The sequence below is a fragment of the Hyla sarda genome, chromosome 1 (assembly GCF_029499605.1).
Source record: "Hyla sarda isolate aHylSar1 chromosome 1, aHylSar1.hap1, whole genome shotgun sequence".
Lineage (NCBI taxonomy): Eukaryota > Metazoa > Chordata > Amphibia > Anura > Hylidae > Hyla > Hyla sarda.
In genome coordinates this window covers 68332372-68352052 of record NC_079189.1, presented here as the reverse complement: position 1 = coordinate 68352052, position 19681 = coordinate 68332372, and the positions used below count along the sequence as shown (strand labels likewise).

The window sequence follows — 19681 nt, the reverse complement described above, 5'->3', positions numbered from 1 at the left end:
GACTGCCGCCCAATTCATTCTCTATGACAGCTGCTGGCAACTACAGCACTCAGCTGCCATAAAGAAGAAATAGAGCTGTGGTGAAAAGTAGTTCTCTTACAGAAGGAAAAACATCTTGTTTCTAGCTTTACTTATACTTTGAAATCAATAATAAAAAAAAAAAAAGAGCCAGGTGCTAAATCAAGCGGTCTACAGAATAGCCAGACGTCTCATAGACTTTTAGTCTTAAATGTCTTTAGTTTTAGGTGTGTATCCTGCTACCACAACAACATTGTAGTTTCACTCCTTCCGTAGCACTCTTCTTTATTATGAACAAAGTGCAGGTAAAAAACAGTGAAACAGAGGGACATAAAACTAAGGGAGAGCTACCTGGCAGCAACAGCCGTTTTCTGTTTCCTGGGCAATTGGCATCACTCTCATGGGGTTTTTGTCTTCCTCTGGATCAACACAGTAGGGCTTTATGTTGAACTTGACTGACTCTTGTCTTTTTTTTCAACCTTATACACTATGTAACTGTTTCAATATGCACTTCTTCAGGCCATAAAAAAAACTGTGCAGCAGGGGGACATAAAACAAACTGGAGAACTACCTAGCTGCAACAGCCGTTTCCTGCATCAATATACTCTTCCTCAGGCCGATAAAAAGCAGGTAAAAAATAGTACAGCAGGGGGACACAAAACAAACAGGAGCACCACCTGGCGGCAACAGCCATTTCCTGCGTCAATACGTACTTCCTCAGGCCGTTGGCCTGAGGAAGTGCGTATTGACGCAGGAAACGGCTGTTGCCACCCGGAAGCGCTCCTGTTTGTTTTATGTCCCCCTGCTGCACTGTTCTTACCTGTTCTACATTGCGAGCATGTGTACATGTCTGGAATAGATGGATGGTGGCCTTTAGAATGATTTTATTTGTTTGCCAAGCCCGCTGCTGTGTACAGGTTTCTCCTCTAATACACAGCATCTCATAGTTGTCTGATTTATATTTCCGTAACATTTAAATGTAGCTTTATAATTTCTATGTATAACACTTTTGATAAATAAATGTAAAAAGATGGCACCGATTCTCCAATAGATACAGCCGCTCTGCTCTCTGTTTCCTAAAATAGAGAATGAGTGATGATGTTAACATTTATCAGTGCTCTCTGCCTCCACCTCTCGGCGGCTATTGATCCGTGCATGAAGGTCAATATGCAGTCAGCAAAGACTAACGTAGAGAAATGAGAAATACTCCAGGTTCCAATCATTGCAATATTGTCTGTTTTATTGCTACTGTATACAAGTTATTCAGTGATCAGTCCTATAGAAAGTAAAGAACAGTAACACACTACTATATGTGGATGCCTCACATTGTATGATTTCCAGAACAAAATTGAAGTGTATTGGGGCTCCCATATGTGTGTGTGTGTGTGTATGTATGTATACATATATATGTATATATATATATATATGTATATATATATATATATATATATATATATATATATATATATATATAGTACAGTAGACACTCACTGGCCACTTTATTAAGCGCACCTTGTTAGTATCGGGTCCGGCCCCTTTTACCTTCATTCTTTATGACATACTTTCTACAAGGTGCTCGGAGCATTCCACAGAGGTTTTTCTCATACAGACATGATGCCATCACAGTGCTGCAGGATTGTCGGCTGCACATCCATGATGTGAATCTTCTGTTCCACCACATCCCAAAGGTGATCTATAGGACTGAGATCTGTTGACTGTGAAGACCAATGGAGTAATGTATGAGATGATGTGAGCTTTGTAACATGGTGCATTATCCTGCTGGAAGAAGCCATCAGAAGATGGGTCCACTGTGGTCATAAAGGGATGGATATGGTCAGCAACAATACTCAGGTAGAGTGTCACATTTATATGATGCTCAGTTGGCACTAAGGGGCCCAAAGTGTGCGAAAATGTCCCCTCACATTACACCACCACCAGCCTTAACCATTGATATAAGACAGGATGGATCCATGTTTTTGTGTTATTTACACCAAATTCTGACCCTGCTATCTGAATGTCACAGCTGGAATCAAGACCAGGCAACGTTCTTCCAGTCTTCCATTGTCCAATTTCGGCAAGCCTGTGTGAATTGTAGCCACCTGTTCTTAGGTCTCCTGCTGCTGCAGCCCATCTGCTTCAAGGTTTGACAGTTCATGCATTCAGAGATGGTATTATGCACACCTTGGTTGTAACAAGTGGGTATTTGAGTTACTGTTGCCTTTCTGTCATCTTGAACCAGTCTGCCTATTCTCCTCTGACCTCTGACATCAACAAGACATTTTCATCCATACAAATGTGCCTCCCTGGATATAACAGGTTTTACATTCTTTGTAAACCCTAGAGCTCTGTATGAAAATCCAAGTAGATTAGCAGTTTCTAAAATACACTGATCAGCCCGTCTTTTACCACCACGCCACATTCAAAGTTACTTAAAGGGGTACTCCACCGCTAGGCATCTTATTCCCTATCTAAAGCCCTCACACCCCTTCCCAGAGACATGAATGGAGGGGGCGTGGTGTGATGTCATGACCACTGCCTTCAGAGATCATGGGGGTCCAAGCGGCAGGACCCCCGTGATCAGACATCTTATCCCCTATCCTTTAGATATGGGATAAGATGCCAAGCGGCGGAGTACCCCTTTAAATCCCATTTCTTCCCATTCTGATGCTCGGTTTGAACTTATCTTGACCAGATCTACATGCCTAAATGCAGTAAGTTGCTGCTATATGACTGGCTGATAAGCTATTTATGTTAACAAGCAATCGAACAGGTGTACCTAATAAAGTGGCCAGTAAGTGTATATACATAGCGAGTGAAAGATAGAAAATGCACCATTTTTTCTTGACAGCTTCTGATATAGTCCAGCAGAAAACACTTCTGTATTTCACTGTATGAAATTAGAGGTATATGGGGTTATGTCTGCCGGCTAATGCAACACTTTGACAGTTCTATCATTGCTCTATATGAAACATAACATGGCCATGAACTCTTATTATGAAACTTACAATTACATATAGGAAGAAGCATAGACCATACTCATGTGTTGTATTACTATAATACTTTATTGTTGCTGGCTTCAGAGCAATGATCTCTTCAAATATGGTACTAATAGAAAAAAACATTATAAAAGGTTTCTAATCAACTTTCTGACTATATATATATATATATATATATATATATATATATATATACCGTACTTGATAATTTTTATAACACGACAGGCTTCTTAGATATACCATCTGGTTATTACTTTACCATAGCACTTTTTTCCCATTGATACCCATCAGTCCTGCCCTAAATAATTTTTCACCATCACAAAAACTAATGTATATACAGTGCTACACAAGGGCTGAATAGTACTTCTACAGCAGTGTTTCCCAACCAGTGCGCCTCCAGCTGTTGCAAAACTACAACTGTTCTACACCATGACCACATACAGTTCCGTGCAAATGTTAATGGCAGGTGTGAAAAAAAATGCTTTAAAAAATAGAAGTGTTAACAGCTTATTTTTAAAGGAGAACTGCAGTGCAACACTGCAGTCAGCGTATCGCCGGCCGCAGCGAATTTCCGCATCGGCCGGTGATAGGCTGAGCACACTGTCATGTAAGAAGCCTGTGCAGTTGGGAGGAGGCGGGGCCCAGGCTCCTTACATGACAGTGCGCTCAGCCTATCACTGGCTGAGGCGGGACATTGCTGCGGCTGGCGATACGCTGACTTCAGTGTGACGTCCCGAGCCTAAGAAGCAGGAAGCAGAGCATCACCGGAGGAACGGGACACCGATATACATAGGTGAACATAGGAAGGTGAGTTAAAGTTTTTTTTTTCTCCTTTTTTGCAGCCCGGACACAGGGAAAGTAAAAAGTGTTGTGCCGCAGTTCTCCTTTAACAATTAACAAAATACAATGGGCGAGATTTATCAAAACCTGTCCAGAGGAAAAGTTGCTGAGTTGCCCATAGCAACCAATCAGATTACTTTCATTTTACAAAGGCCTTTTCAATAATGAAAGAAGCGATCTGTTTGGTTGCTATGGACAACTCAGCAACTTTTCCTCTGGACAGGTTTAGATAAATCTCCCCCAAAGTGAAGGAAAATAAGATAAATGTAAATCAATATTTGCTGTGACCGCCCTTAGGCTATGTTCACACGAGGGAATGTCCGCACAGAAAATCTCAGTGCGGACATTCCCCTGAATGTTGAGCGCTGGGCCGTGGATTCAGTGCAGCAGAATCCCATTGAAATCTATGGGACATTGCTGATGCGGAAATTCCATCGTGTGAACATAGCCTGAGCCTTCAAAACAGCACCAGTACCTCCCAAACCTCTTCCTACTCTTCACCGCCTGTTGTGTTTGAGAAAGGTCAATTGCAGACCTAAATGTCGCATATATGGCTGTTTGCATGTATCTTGTGTCTGGTGGCAAATCAATTTTTTTTAATGCTTCTGCAAATTCTGCCTGAGTTTCGATACACTTTGGCAGTAAAGGGGTACTCCACTGGAAAGCGTGTTTTCTTTTTTAATTTCCTTTCTGCCTGACCAAAGTCCATTTTAGCAACTGTCCATTTTAGAAACCTCTTTTGCTCTGGACAGTTCCTAAAATGGACAGAGGTGTCAGCAGAGAGGACTTTGGTCAGGCAGAAAAGAAATTCAAAAAGAAAACATCTTCTGTAGCATACAGCAGCTGATAAGTACTGGAAGGATTGAGATTTTTTAATAGAAGTAATTTACAAAACTGTTTAATTTTCTGGCACCAGTTGTTTAAAAAAAAAAAAAAAAAGTTCTTCAATTTAAACATGGTATGATGTGGATTTGTATAGAGCAGTGTTTCCCAACCAGGGTGCCTCTAGCTGTTGCAAAACTGCAACTCCCAGCATGCCCAGACAGCTTTTGGCTGTCTGGGCATGCTGGGAGTTGTAGTTCTGCAACAGCTGGAGGCACCCTGGTTGGGAAACACTGGTAAAGAGTTGGGAAACACTGGGCAGGGCTGGACTGGGTGTGAAAACTGCCCTGGAAAAAAATTACATGCCAGCCCCATAGTGTTGCGTCATTATACCAAAACTTCATCATTTTCTTGTTCATAAAAGGTAAAATATAGTTCCCTCACATTAGATGCAGTATAGTTCCCCCCATTTGGTGCCGTATAGTTCCCCACATTAGGTGCAGTATAGTTCTCCCCATTAGGTGCAGTATAGTCCCTCACATTAGGTGCAGTATAGTCCCTCACATAAGGTGCAGTATAGTTCTCCGCATTAGGTGCAGTATAGTCCCTCACATTAGGTGCTGTATAGTCCCTCACATTAGGTGCAGTATAGTTCCCCCACATTAGGTGCAGTATAGTTCCCCCACATTAGGTGCAGTATAGTCCCCCACATTAGGTGCAGTATAGTCCCCCACATTAGGTGCAGTATAGCTCCCCCACTTTAGGTGCAGTATAGTTCCCCCACATTAGGTGCAATATAGTTCCCACATTAGGTGCAGTATAGTCCCCCACATTAGGTGCAGTATAGTCCCCCACATTAGGTGCAGTATAGCTCCCCCACTTTAGGTGCAGTATAGTTCCCCCACATTAGGTGCAATATAGTTCCCACATTAAGTGCAGTATAGTTCCCCCACATTAGCTGCAGTATAGCTCCCCCACATTAGGTGCAGTATAGCTCCCCCACATTAAGTGCAGTATAGTTCCCCCACATTAGGTGCAGAATAGTTCCCCCCCCATTAGGTGCAGTTTAGTTCCCTCACATTAGCTGCAATATAGTCCCCCACATTAGGTGCAGTATAGTTCCCCCACATTAGGTGCAGTATAGTTCCCCCACGTTAGGTGCAGTATAGTTCCCCCACGTTAGGTACAGTATAGTTCCCCCCCCACATTAGGTGCAGTATAGTTCCCCCCCACATTAGGTGCAGTATAGTTCTTCCACATTAGGTGCAGTATAGTTCCCCCACATTAGGTGCAGTATAGTTCCCCCACATTAGGTGCAGTACAGTTCCCCCACAGACATACAGCCTTCAGCCATATACAGTGTATGGCTGGAGGCTGTATGCCTGTATGCTGCCCCACTTCAGTATTCCGACCACCGCTCCGGGGTAACAATCTACTGCTATGGCCTATGGGTAGATCGCGACCCCGGAGCGGTGGTCGGAATACTGAAGATGACGTGCCGCTGGTCACTTACCATGCGCGCGCCTCCTCCTCACCGCTCGGCTCTGCTCAGTTACTATTGGCGCACGCTCGGGACGTCAGTGACGTCCCTGCACCGTGTGACCCTACCCTTAAAGTACAAGTCCTGAGTCGCTCAGGTGGTAGGATTTGTGTTTAAATTTTTGTTTCACCAGGTATGACTGCAGCATTTAAAATACATCTTCACCGTTGTAGTCTCACACAAATCTCAGGCTCAGAGGTGCCCCAGAAATATAAACACATATCCTACCAAGTAGACTTTAAGGGTGTGTTCACCTGTACAGTGTCCTGCGCATATTTGATGCAGATTTTATGCTGCAAATTACAATGAAAACTATAAATAAATGACTCAAATCAAATCTTCAGCCTAAAATATGCGCAGTATACTGTACGTGTGAATAGACCCTACATTATAAAAAAAACATTTTTGTAAAATTATAACATTTTTACAAATTGTATTCACTAATTGTCTTTATTATTTTTTTTTTTTTTAGATGTTTCGAATTACGCACACTTTCTGTTTAATGCTTTCGACACAGACCACAATGGATCTGTCAGTTTCGAGGTAGGTCATCTGCTTTAATATCAATTAGTTCTGAGGATCTGCCATGTCTGCAATTGTTTTATATTATTGTTTGACAATGTGGTAATGGTTAATTAATACGACAAAAAATAATTTAAATCGACACTGTCCTTAGCAAACACTTTTTATCTAATGTAGATTATAACATGTGTAATTTGTAATATACATGTTTTTTATTTTAAAAAGTATGTTTTTGGGTTAAAATTGCTGTCTTATCCCTGCAACTATTGTCTGTGTCTCAGGAAGTGTGGATGGGACAAGCAGGGCTATGTACACTGAGGACAAGAAGGGCTCTGTGCACTGAGGAAAAGCAGGGCCTGCACACTGAGAACAAGCGGGGCTCTGTGCACTGAGGACAAGAAGGGCTCTGTGCACTGAGGACAAGCAGAGCTCTGTACACTGAGGACAAGCAGGGCCCTGTACACTGAGGACAAGCAGGGCCCTGTTCACTGAGGACAAGCAGGGCTCTGTACATTGAGGACAAGCAGGGCTCTGTGCAGTGAGGACAAGCAGGGCTTTGCACACTGAGGACAAGAAGGGCTCTGTGCACTGAGGACAAGCAGAGCTCTGTACACTGAGGACAAGCAGGGCTCTGTGCAGTGAGGACAAGCAGGGCTTGTGGATGGGACAAGCAGGGCTATGTACACTGAGGACAATAAGGGCTCTGTGCACTGAGGACAAGCAGAGCTCTGTACACTGAGGACAAGCAGAGCTCTGTACACTGAGGACAAGCAGAGCTCTGTACACTGAGGACAAGCAGGGCCCTGTACACCGAGGACAAGCAGGGCTCTGTGCACCGAGGACAAGCAGGGCTCGGTGCAGTGAAGACAAGCAGGGTTTTGTACTGAGGATAAGCAGGGCCCTGTGCACTGAGGACAAGCAGAGCCCTGTACACTGAGGATAAGCAGGGCTCTGTGCAGTGAGGACAAGCAGGGCTCTTTGTACTGAGGACAAGCAAGGCTCTGTACACTGAAGACACTTAGACTCAGTGACACCCTCCCGGTTCACACATCAGACTGATTGACAAGCCAGGAGCCTGAGTGCACAGAGCCCTGCTTGTTCCGCCTTCACTTCCGCCACTACCTATAATCTTGTGTTGTCATGGATGTTTGAGGGTACAGAGCTGAGTACAGATAAGGGATAAGGCCATAGTGACAGACCATGAGGCTGTTGTCTTGAGTAGAACAGGATTCTGGGAAAGGCTTGAAACCACAATCATCAAGAGACCAGAGGAATGCTGAACCTGGGGGTACCATGAAATCACAAAAAGGGGTCAATCCACCCCACACATGGAAGGCAAGTGAAGCACTTAAGACATAACCTGGCATCAAGGGCACGAAGTGAAAACTTAATAAAACCCGGATAACCCCTTTAAGGTGGGCTATAAATAAATTAAAGGAGTTATAAAAACATTTATCACAGATATCTTTAGTTCAGCCATATATGATTGTATGTGGATGTTGCAGCGCTACAAACCATTGGGAAAAATGAGGAGTATATCTATTTGCTCTTTTTTTGATTAAGCATTTGGCAAAGTCAATCATTCAGTGTGATAAAAGCAGCTGCAGGAAGACACAGCTGGTGCCCCTTAGGTCCCTAATTTGCTTAAAGTCTGATAATAAGAGTACACAGGACTTTATTAGCACAGATATCAATTTGAGCATATTGGATGTGATCGCCATTGAGAAAAGTATGACTCAGTAGACTACAATGATCAACCAGACCCTCCCCCCCCCCCCCCCCCCCCAAACACACACACATTTTAATTGCATGCGGCATCAGTCAAGCAACTAGTTATTGGGAAAAAATTATGGCGGCACTTTAATAAAAAATTCGGGGGTCCTGTAAAAAAAATTGTATACATTTGGAAATTGACCAAAGGTGGCCATTAATAGACTAGATTCAGTCCACTGAACGCAATGGATCTGGCACAGCTTACCCATGATATACTTCAGTGTATCATTCTGATGAAATGCAATCTTATTAATCAATTTCCATAAATAAAGAAATATATTTCCAGTATACAGAATTTCACTGAAACTCAGCTGTGCCCCAATATGAGTAAAAAATTAAGGTATTGCCTTATTTATAGCTGATCGAGTGAGTTATAGAGAAGTAGCACGATATGTTGCGTTCCAATGAATCATGCTGTGCTGTGTAGATCAGTCATCATTTCATCTGTCATGTACTTCTGTTATTGATGTTCTACAAGATGGTGTCATCTTCAAAGCTCTTCTCTTTGCCCTTTGATGTCAGTTTCGAAAAGTTTCCACGACCTTAAACAAGAAGTTGAAAAACTTGGGGTATGGTTTGCAATGCACGCCGAGAAGACGTGCTTTCACAGAGCTTCGCTGCTGCCTAGCTTATTGGGGACCCACCTTCCGCTTCCATGGGCCAGAAGCGCTCCCGCAAGTCGACCAGGAAATCCTCAGACCCTTGAGCACCAGGGGTCCCGATTTATAATTTCTTCGCTCCGCTGGCGGAGCTGTTGGAGCTGCCGGAGTTGGCCTCCCCCCGGCCACCACCATATTCAGCTTCTTCTTTACCCTGGGAGTCCCCACCCCCTGCTGTTCTGAGTGCCGGAGAGCGGGCGCCATTACAGGACTCCGGCGCAGGGGAGAGACGAGCTGCCACTGGAGGTGCGGGTAAGCTATGAGACTCCCCGCTCCACTCCCCGCCTCCTCTACTTATTGATCTGCCGGTGTCTGAGCTCTGCTCTATGGCGGGTGCTGCTCCGCTGCTGCCGGATGTGTCTCCCCTCATCTCCCCTGCAGCGAGTGTGGGACTACGAGGCCTCCATACCCCACTGCAGCCGAGGCCTTACAGTGCAGCCATCCCTCTTTCTAGCCCCAGTCTGGACACAGCGTGGGCTGCCAAACCCCCACCCTCACCACCTTGGGGACATTGCCAGCTGTCTGCACCTTCTCCTCCTAGTGGTACGGGGCTTCACCTATATGATATGGCTGCTGGGCCCTCTGATGGAGGGGCTCCCAGCTCCCCCTCCTCTACTCTGCATTATCGGCATCTCCTTCTCCCCACCAGGCCCTCCAGTCGCCTTGCCAGGAGGATATCCACCCTCAGCCATCCCCAAACCCATCTTGGGACTCCTCAGAAGGCAGCCCCTGGCATATTGAAATTGACCGGGCTCACCGGGCCCTGAGGCCCCTGAGCTAAGACCCAGCTAAGCCACGGGACGTGATCTGCCGTATCCATTACTACTCTGTTAAGGAAGAGATCATGAGGAAAGCCCGTCAGATGAAGGAGACTGACTTTGATGGAGCCAAGCTCCAGTTTTTTCCAGATTAATGGAGACATACACAAGCCTCTTTGAAACCTCTGCTTGCTGAACTGCAGTTTCGCCATATCCTGTATCGCTGGGGGTTCCCGTTTGCCCTTAATGCCCACCACCAAGAGAAAGTTGCCACATTGCGCTCTCTGGATGACCTTCCTCAGTTTCTACAGACTTTCGGACTACCCTCTATATGGCTCCCGGGCTAGGAGGAACTGGTTGCGGTCCCGTTTTCTTCCTTGTTGCCGCTGCCCCAGAGATTGAGGCATTCTCAAACTGATGGGCTCTCACCTCGGCCTCAACGCCCCTGCCGCCGCCCTCGCAGCTTTTCCGGATCGAGTGATGGGCCAGGCAGATCAAGGGATCACTAAAGATGAGGAGTTGTCCCCATGTCTGGCTTGTTGCACTTTGAAGCTTGATATTTGATATGCCTCCTTGTTTTGTTCTCCCTCCCTGCATCCTTTTCCCCTCTCTACTGCCCCTGTTCCTTGTTTTCCTGCTTCTCCGCAGAGGTTTTATCTTGCTCCTTTTTTTTTTTCTTTGTCCTGCGTTATGCACATGCAGCGCTTCCTGACCTATATCCCCTTTTTGTATCTCCCCTTGCCGGTGCTTGGCATCTAAGCTCATGCTCTCTTATACTCTCTTTTCTGCTGTTCTTAATCTCCTAATTGGCCTGCCCCCAATAGGTTGTGGCAGGATATCCTACCTGCCTGCTACTAGCTCAGTGCTATTAGTCATAGTATCTTTGCAGACATTTCTTTGTTCTGCTGTTTGCATTTGTTTCGGTATTTATTTGTTTGTGGTCTTGTTCCCCCCCCCCTTTTTTTTCTCTTGTGTGTGCCCCCATCCCCTTTCTACCTCCTCCCTCCTCCTGCAGGAACACGCAGCTGTTCTTCGAAATAGATATTACTCTACATAGTACTATAGTAGTTGTCATTCTCAGAAGGTTAAGGGTGTGGCCATCCTGTTCCATAAGTCCCTCCCAGTTCAGGTTTTAGATTCCAAGGTTGATGAAGAGGGTTGTTACGTCTTTGTTACCTGCACCATTCAAGGGAGGGCCTACACTATAGCTAATATTTACGCCCCAAATCGTGGTCAGTTGTCTTTCCTGCAAAAAGTGTTGGATGACCTAACTGTTTTTTTCTCAGGGTTTGATGGTGGTCAGTGGAGATTTGAATGTCTCCTTGATTCCTTCCTTAGATTGCTCCTCTGGGGCCTCCGCTCTGTCTTTCTCGCAGCTTAATAAGATTTGCCGACTGGTTTTCACCATGCGACTAAACATTTTATTCTCACGCCTGTAGGGTATACACTAGACTGGACTATATTTTTGTCAGTCACTGTCTTCTCCCTCAGGTGCTTTCAACCACTATAGGTTATATTATGTTTTCTGATCATGCCCCATTTTATTGTGACTTGTCACTGCCGAGTGGCTCGAGGAGGGAATTTACATGGAGACTCAATGAGTCGCTCCTCTCTGATTTTCTCTGTTTGGCAGATCTGAGAGCGGGGATTTCTAACTTTGTGTCGGATCACGCGAGCGATCCCACCTCTCCTCAATGTCGGTGGGAAGTGCTGAAATGCGTCCTTCATAGCATCTTGATCAATCACGGTGCCAAACTCAAATGTGCTGCATCCCAGAAATTGCACTCTCTGGAGTCTCTGCATAAGTCCACTCTCTCGGAGGAGGTCTTTCGAGACCTGCTTAAAGTACAGAGGGAGATTCAGGTTCGCATTGACAAGAAGTATAATTGACACAGATAGATTTGCTCCAGTGTGTCTTATGAGTGGGGCAACAAGGCAGGTCAACTGTTGGCTTGGGCTCTTAGGGATAAGCGGGTCTCCCTACATGTTCCTTCTATTAAATCTCCTGGGGGGTGGGGGGGTGAATACTTCTCCTCACTTCTCCGATTCTAGATAGCTTAAGGTCATACTATTCAGACCTCTATGGTCTGAGTCCGATGCCTGATGGGTCGGACGGGGACTCACCGGGCCTATGGGCTTATTTACAAAGGACTGCATTGCCTTCCCTTCCTTTGCAGTCCCTTCAGGACCTTCTCATTAGAGGAATTGTGTACGGCTATTTCCTCTATGCCCTCCAGTAAAGCCCCTGACCCGGACAGCTATACCTCCATGTTCTATAATCTCATTAGTTCTGAATTGTCCCCATGCCTCCTCAAGGCCTTTAACACGGTTTCTGACACATCTCCCTTCCCATCCTCATTTTTACAAGCTTTTATCACTGTTATCCCTAAGGAGGGGAAGGATTCCAACTTATGCCAAAGTTATTGCCCGATTTCCCTTATCAACGTAGATGCCAAATTGTACGCCAAATTGTTGGCTCTCCGATTGACCCCTCTGCTGGAGACCCTGTTTCACCCTGATCAGGTGGGCTTTGTTCCTATCAGAGAGGCTCAGGATAATACCCTGAAAACCTTCTCCTGATCAATTATGTGCAGTCATCCCGTATTCCGTGTATACTTCTGTCCCTAGATGCCAAAAAGGCTTTTGATAGGGTGGATTGGGTCTTTCTGCGGGGGTGTCCTTTGTCATTTAGATTTGGTTCCTGTGATGTTAAATTGTATTTTGGCTCTCTATGCCCATCCCCAGGCTAGGGTTTGGATAAAAAGGACCCTGTCTTCCCCCATTACGATCTGCAACGGTACCAGACAGGGCGGTCCCCTCTCCCCCCTCCTGTATGTTTTCGTTATGGAATGCCTGTTGCAGGCTATCAGGCAGTGTGAGGACCTTAGGGGGGGGGTGCAGATTCAGGGGGAGCATGTTAAATGTCCTGCATTTGCTGATGACCTCTTGCTCTACATCACTAGCCCAGAATCTAGCTCACGAGCCCTCCTCTCCCTCATAGAGGAATATAGCAAATGTAGTAACTATAGGCTTAATCTCTCTAAAAGTGTACCCCTTGATGTCTCCTTGGGGGTATCCTCCTTACATAGGCAGTATTCTTTCAGGTGGGCGACGTCCTCCTTTAGATATTTGGGGTTCAGGTCCCGGGCGACCTTTCACGGGTGTTCAATTTGAACTTTGGTCCCTTGCTTTCCTCCTTTTCGAAGGACTTGACCAAATGGGACAGACGAGACTTTTCACGGATTGGGAGGGTTAATATTATTAAAATGAACCTTCTACCGAGACTTCTCTACCTTTTTCAGACCCTGCCTATTCTCCTTCCACGGACGTTCTTCCAGACAGTTAAGAAACTGTTTACTAAATATGTGTGGGGCTCCTCAGGTCACCGTATGGCCCACTTGACCCTGATACGTCCCAAGGCGGAGGGGGGCTGCTGACTCTACCAGACCCGTTTCTTTATTACCTCTCGGCGGTGGCCACTCGTATCATGGACTGGTTTCATCACTCTCAAGGGAAACTTTGGGTTCGTTTGGAGACTCTGCTATCCCCGTTTCTGCTCACGGCTCTCCCCTGGACGCTTGTGTTGTACTGGACTGCAGCCAATGTAGTGCGTCTCCCACTGGTAGCACAGATTTTTCTGCAGCTGTGTCACCGCTTTCTCTGCAAAGCAGGTCTCCTACGCCCCAATGGTCCCTTGACACCTGTCCACATTAATCCTGACTTCTCTCCGGGTGGGTCGTTAGGCCCTTATTTGGGTAGGTTCAGAAGCTCCATCTTTGTTTTCTCTCATGTTCTCCAATCTGGCTCATTGAAATCTGTAGCGGAGGTCCTTCAGGGCAGTCCCCTTCCCTGGCTGAGCTGTGGCAATATACCCATCTGTTGCATTTTTATAGTACATGGCAACAGACTTTGGATCTCCATCGGGTGCCCCTCCACTTTGAGAGCCTGTGTCTTGATTCGTACCCCCGGGGTCATCTAGTGTCGGCGATCTATGCTGTGTGGCTTTGTATTGTCCAATCGCCCCCATCAGGCTGGTCACAGGAGCTGGCCTGCACCTTTGACTCGCAAGATTGGTCGAAGGCCTACACATTGTGCCATGGAGCCAATGTATCTGTGAAATTGCAGGAAACAAATTATAAAGTGTTGTCTCGGTGGTACTATGTTCCAACTTTGTTGCACCAAAACTTTCTGACGGGTCCAGAGGTGTGTTGGCAGTGTGGTTCGGCTCCCGGGACCATGTCCCATATTTGGCTTGATTGCTTCCTTCTTCTCCCTTTTTGGTTGAGAGTTTTGGATATCATTACTAAGGTGACGGGAGTTGCCCTCTCACTCTCCCCTCAGGTTATTTTACTGTCTATGCTCCCGGGTCAGGTGAAATCTATTCGCAAGGGAGTAGTGTGTTTGCTGCTGGCGGCGGCACGCAGGGTGATCCCGAGGAAATGGAAATCTGTGCTTCCACCCACTGTGACTGAATGGGAGGTACTTTTTATCTATGGGATGGAGGAGTGTATGGCTGAGGCGTCCTCATCCTCAGAGCGCTTCTTGCTGCACTGGATGTCTTGGTCCCTGATTCCCCAGATTATCATGCCCTTTCCTTGACCCACTAGAGGACTCTTTCAGGATCCCCATCTTCTACTTGGTGTTGGCACTCTTTCCCTCTTTCCTTTCTCCCCTTCTTTTACTGCTCACCTTTTCCCTCTTTTTTCTCTTTTCACCTTCTTGTCTCGTGTCCTCCACCCCCCCCCCTTCCCTTCTGTGTCCTTGGTCATTGTTGTTTTCCCCCTCTTTTACTTCTATTCTCTTTTATTTTATTTGTCCTCTCCTCATTGTACCTTTTTTTTCTCTCTGATGTTACTGTTATGTTATGTTATGTTGCCATGATGTTTTACTTAATATGTTCTGCCTTCTGTGAGCTGTATTGACCTGCCCCATGTGCACTAGGCGCGGTGCAGGGCACACAGAATTTGTCCTTTTTTACCTGATGAGGTTGCTATCTTTAATTCATTATTGCTCCCCATTGAGGCCAAAGAAGTTTATCAGTGACCCTAACTTTGTTCAATCCTGTACAGTGCTTCATTTGTTGATTGATCTGTATTCTCACATACCCTTTGGCAGATTCTTTGTATTCTTTTTGTTATGCAATTAAATGTTTTTGAATTTGAAGAAAGAAGTTGGAAAACCTATCAGATGCATTCTTTTTATTTCTGAGACTGAGCTAAAATATGGCAAGTGTTTTTTATTTATAAAGTTATCTACACTGAGTGACAAACTGGTCACTTTAATTCAGTAAAACCTCTCCAAAAGACCACCTCTTTAAAGAGGTACTCTGGCCCTAAACATCTTGTCCCCACATCCAAAGCATAGGGGATAAGATGTTTGATCATGGGGTCCATGTTGCTGGGACCCCCCACAGGATTGCCGGGGCTTCTGTGTTCATGAAGTCAAGCCATGCCCCCTCCATTCATGTCTATGGGATGGAGAGTGACAGCTTGGACATCTCATCCCCTATCCTTTGGATAGGGGATAAGATGTTTAGGGTGGAGTATCCATTTAAGAAGACCACCAGATTTTATCGTTCCACATCTATTATTTATTATTTGAGAATGTGATACCTCCCTGTACTGTAGAGAGGCGCTACCAGACAGGAATTAAGTGCATACACTTCAGGAATACAGGTGTTTTACCAGTGAATGTTCATTCTGATTGGTCGGTTCTTCCAGCCATTGACATGTTTTGCAGATCTGGACTGTCCGTAGCATTATATGGTGAGTCTGGTTTCATGTTACAATGGTCCAGAAAAGACCATTGAATGTTGAAAACATTGTAACCTGTGACCATTGTAGGTTGAGGGACCACTGTATCTTGTATTTGAGACAGCTAAGTGACTATATATATGGCCACAGTTACAGCTCCTATATGGAATTCTAAACAGACACCTGAAAATAAGTTATAGAGGTATAATTTAAACTTCTGATCCTCAATGTAAAATCTGTAACACTTTCCCCACTTACCAGGTCCCTGGTATAATACTGGTTTCATCTTATGTGCCAGAAGGGCTTTTGGGCCCCCCATAGGCATTTGATAATACAACTGTAATCCCATTAGTTAGGTGATGTTATCTATCCCTTCTCCAATTACACTTTATGGGGGGAATTTATCATTGGTCCTTGTGTGTAGTTACATTGTGGCAAAAAAAAGTATTTAGTCAGCCACCAATTGTGAAAGTTCTCCCACATAAAAAGCTGAGAGAGACCTGTAATTTTCATCATAGATATACCTCAACTATGAGAGACATAATGAGAAAAAAAATCCATAAAATCACATTGTCTGATTTTTATAGAATTTATTTGCAAAATGATGGTGGAAAATACAGTCATGGCTGTAAATGTTGGCACCCCTGAAATTTTTCTAGAAAATGAGATAGTTCTCACCAAATGTTACACCAAACTCCAAAAATGGGCTGGACAAAATGATTGACACCCTAAACTAAATATTTGGTTGCACACCCTTTGGAAAAAATAATCGCTTCCTATAACCATTAATAAGCTTCTTAGGCTAGGTTTACGTATGTCTGTGGTGTCAGGCTCAGTTTTTTTACTTAACTGTTAAACCATCAGTTTTTTTATGTTTCAAGTTTTGTACCCCTAGAAAACCAGGATTGACTACGTTAAAGCTAAAGCCATGGGGAAAGGTAGTCATCGTCAATCCTGGTGGGCTAGTGGTACAAAACCTGGAAAAAAAACTGTATTTGCTCAAACAAGGCTGCCTCTAGCATTAGACAGGGTGCCTCTAGCACTAGAACTATCAGCATGTCTGCTGGAAGCTGCAGGGAGTTGTAGTTTTGCAACAGCAGGAGGTGCCCTGGTTGTGTAGTATTCATTGTAGCAGTCCTCGAGATGAAGCGCCGGAGGAAAAAGCCGATGCTTGTAATATGCTTTCAGTTCTGTCCGGCGATGTCTCTGGCTCTCCATAGATAAACACAGGGTCCGACATCTGAAGCCGCCTGACAAGTATGCGGCATGAACGTGGAAACACAGCAAGATGCGTTCCCCTGTCTGTGCCGGTCCAGCGAGTCCAATCATCCAGCATCTAAACTGAGATACTGGATGATTGTGAATGGTCCCATTCAAATGAATAGGATCGGTTCTGGTTTTATTTTCCCTCCTATGCAGCTTTTGAAGCATCGGAGGGAACTGACAACGGATGCCATATATATGTAAAGGGGGCCTTACGCCTCTCAGCTGGAATGTTGGACCAATCTTCCTTTGCAATCTGCTCCAGGTCTCCCTTATTGGAAGGGTGCCTTTTCCCAACAGCAATTTTAAAATCTCTCCACAGGTGTTTAATGGGATTTAGATCTGAGTCTGAATCCATCCTATACCATCAAAAAATTATAAACACACAAAAACGTGATCAAAAGCACTTGATATTCAAATCATACCCAGAACCTCCAATCGGGGTCTAGGCCATAGTAGATGAAACAAAAAAGATACAATTGCTTGGTCGGTCTAAGGAACAAAAATAATATTGTTGATATAGTAATGATGGAAGAAAAAAAAAACAATAAATACATATATATATATATCTCACCTCCTGACTAAAGATGGAAGATGGGGTATAGGTGAAGGTAAGAGAGGGAGGGGACTATTGGGGGTCGTATATGCCAATATGATGTGATTGGCTACTATTAGGATAGTTGCTAAACAGAATAAACAGAAAAATGTGTAAAAAAAGGAATTATGCCAGAGAGATCCCACAATTTGGAGGTGAATCTATATATATATAAAACTCAACGTGTGTGTGTGTGTATGTATGTATGTTCCACAAAAACTTTCAAACGGCTAAAGATATTAACATGAAACTTGGCACACATGTTACCTATATGTCAACAACAAACATAGGATAGGTGATTTAACCCTTACTCACCCCCATTTGCCAGGGGCAAGGTTTATGTTTAAAGTCTCATACAAGTCAATGAGAAATATATGTTACTGCATAACTTCCAAACGGCTGGAGATATTTCGATAATACTTGGTCACATGTTACTTATATATCCACTTAAAATATAGGATAGTTAGTTTAACCCTTAACTACCCCCATTTGTGAGGGTAGGGGTTTTTGTTTAAAGTACCATGCAAATCAATGGGAAATGTAGGTCGGGATAGGAGGACCGGGATAGGAGGACGGGATAGGAGGACGCGATAGGGGGACCGGGATAGGAGGACCAGGATAGGAGGTCGGGATAGGAGGACCGGGATAGGAGGACCAGGACAGGAGGTCGGGATAGGAGGTCGGGATAGGAGGTCGGGATAGGAGGTCGGGATAGGAGGTCGGGATAGGAGGTCGGAATAGGAGGTCGGAATAGGAGGTCGGGATAGGAGGTCGGGATAGGAGGTCGGGATAGGAGGACCGGGATAGGAGGACCGGGATAGGAGGTCCAGGATAGGAGGAGGGGATAGGAGGACTGGATAGGAGGACTGGATAGGAGGTCGTGATAGGAGGTCGGGATAGGAGGTCGGGATAGGAGGATGGGTTAGGAGGACGGGTTAGGAGGACGGGATAGGAGGACGGGATAGGAGGACGGTATAGGAGGATGGGATAGGAGGACGGGATGGGAGGTTGGGATGGGAGGTTGGGATAGGAGGTCGGGATAGGAGGTCAGGATAGGAGGTCGGGATACAATGACGAGATAGGAGGTCGGGATATGACAACAATATATGAGGACGGGATATGAAGTCAAAAGCTTCCTCCTTTATTCATTTTCCTACCCAGCAAGGATTAGGAAGGAAAAACCAGGCAACGCCGGGTACATAGCTAGTCTACTATACAGAACAAGGAGAGTAATGCATACTTGTGGAGATACGTCTGCTACACAGTACAAGGAGAGTGTCCCAAATGGGAGCTTTAAGATGGTAAATGAGTATGACAATAGGACACAGATAACAGGTCACTTAATAAAATAATAATATTGTACCATAGGGATATAGAAGGAATTATGCCCCTATGGAGATAAATGTGTCAGCACTAGTACTGCAATCCAGACACCTTAGTAAATGTTACAGCAGTATTGTACTAAATAAAAACAAGACTTATATACAGCAAGAGATAGCAAAAGGAGTCATTTCTTTGCTTCTACCAAGTGCTGTAGAGAACATAGTTACAATATACAGGTTCAACCTTGTTAATAGGTAGCAGAAAAACAATATTAAAGATACTTATCAATCAGTTTGACCAGTCAGCAAGACAAACTTAAGGTGTCCAAATGTGTTTCACGCCCCCCTGTTCATCAGGGGACGATCAAGGGGCTGGATGGTAATCAAAGACAATCCTTCTGATGGCCAGATGAGGAGAAGGGTAGATGGAGACTGCTTGTGGCCATTTAGATTTGGATTCATTGCTGGCCACTTCAGAACTCTCCAGAGCTTTGTTGCCATCCATTTCTGGGTGCTTTTTGACGTCTGTTTGGGGTCATTGTTCTGCTGGAAGATCCAAGATCTCGGACACAAACCCAGCTTTCTGACACTGGGCTGTAGTCAAAGTGGGACCCAAAATCCGTTAGTAATCCTCAGATTTCATGATGCCTTGCACACATTCAAGGCACCCAGTGCCAGAGGCAGGAAAACAACCCCAAAACATCATTGAACTTCCACCATATTTCACTGTAGGTATTGTGTTCTTTTCTTTATAGGCCTCATTCCATTTTCGGTAAACAGTAGATAAATGTGCTTTACCAAAAACTCTATTTTGGTCTCA

At 44.9% G+C, this 19681-nt stretch overlaps 1 protein-coding gene across 5 annotated transcripts in view; it reads left to right on the top strand.

The window, feature by feature from the left end:
- KCNIP4 (potassium voltage-gated channel interacting protein 4) overlaps window positions 1-19681 on the top strand; it is a 686042-nt gene that overhangs the window by 627351 nt on the left and 39010 nt on the right. For all 5 annotated transcript variants that reach the window (XM_056555518.1, XM_056555509.1, XM_056555501.1 and 2 more), the window contains exon 4: window positions 6689-6759. In XM_056555518.1, the coding sequence (XP_056411493.1) occupies window positions 6689-6759 (71 nt within the window). The remainder of the gene's footprint in view (window positions 1-6688; window positions 6760-19681) is intronic.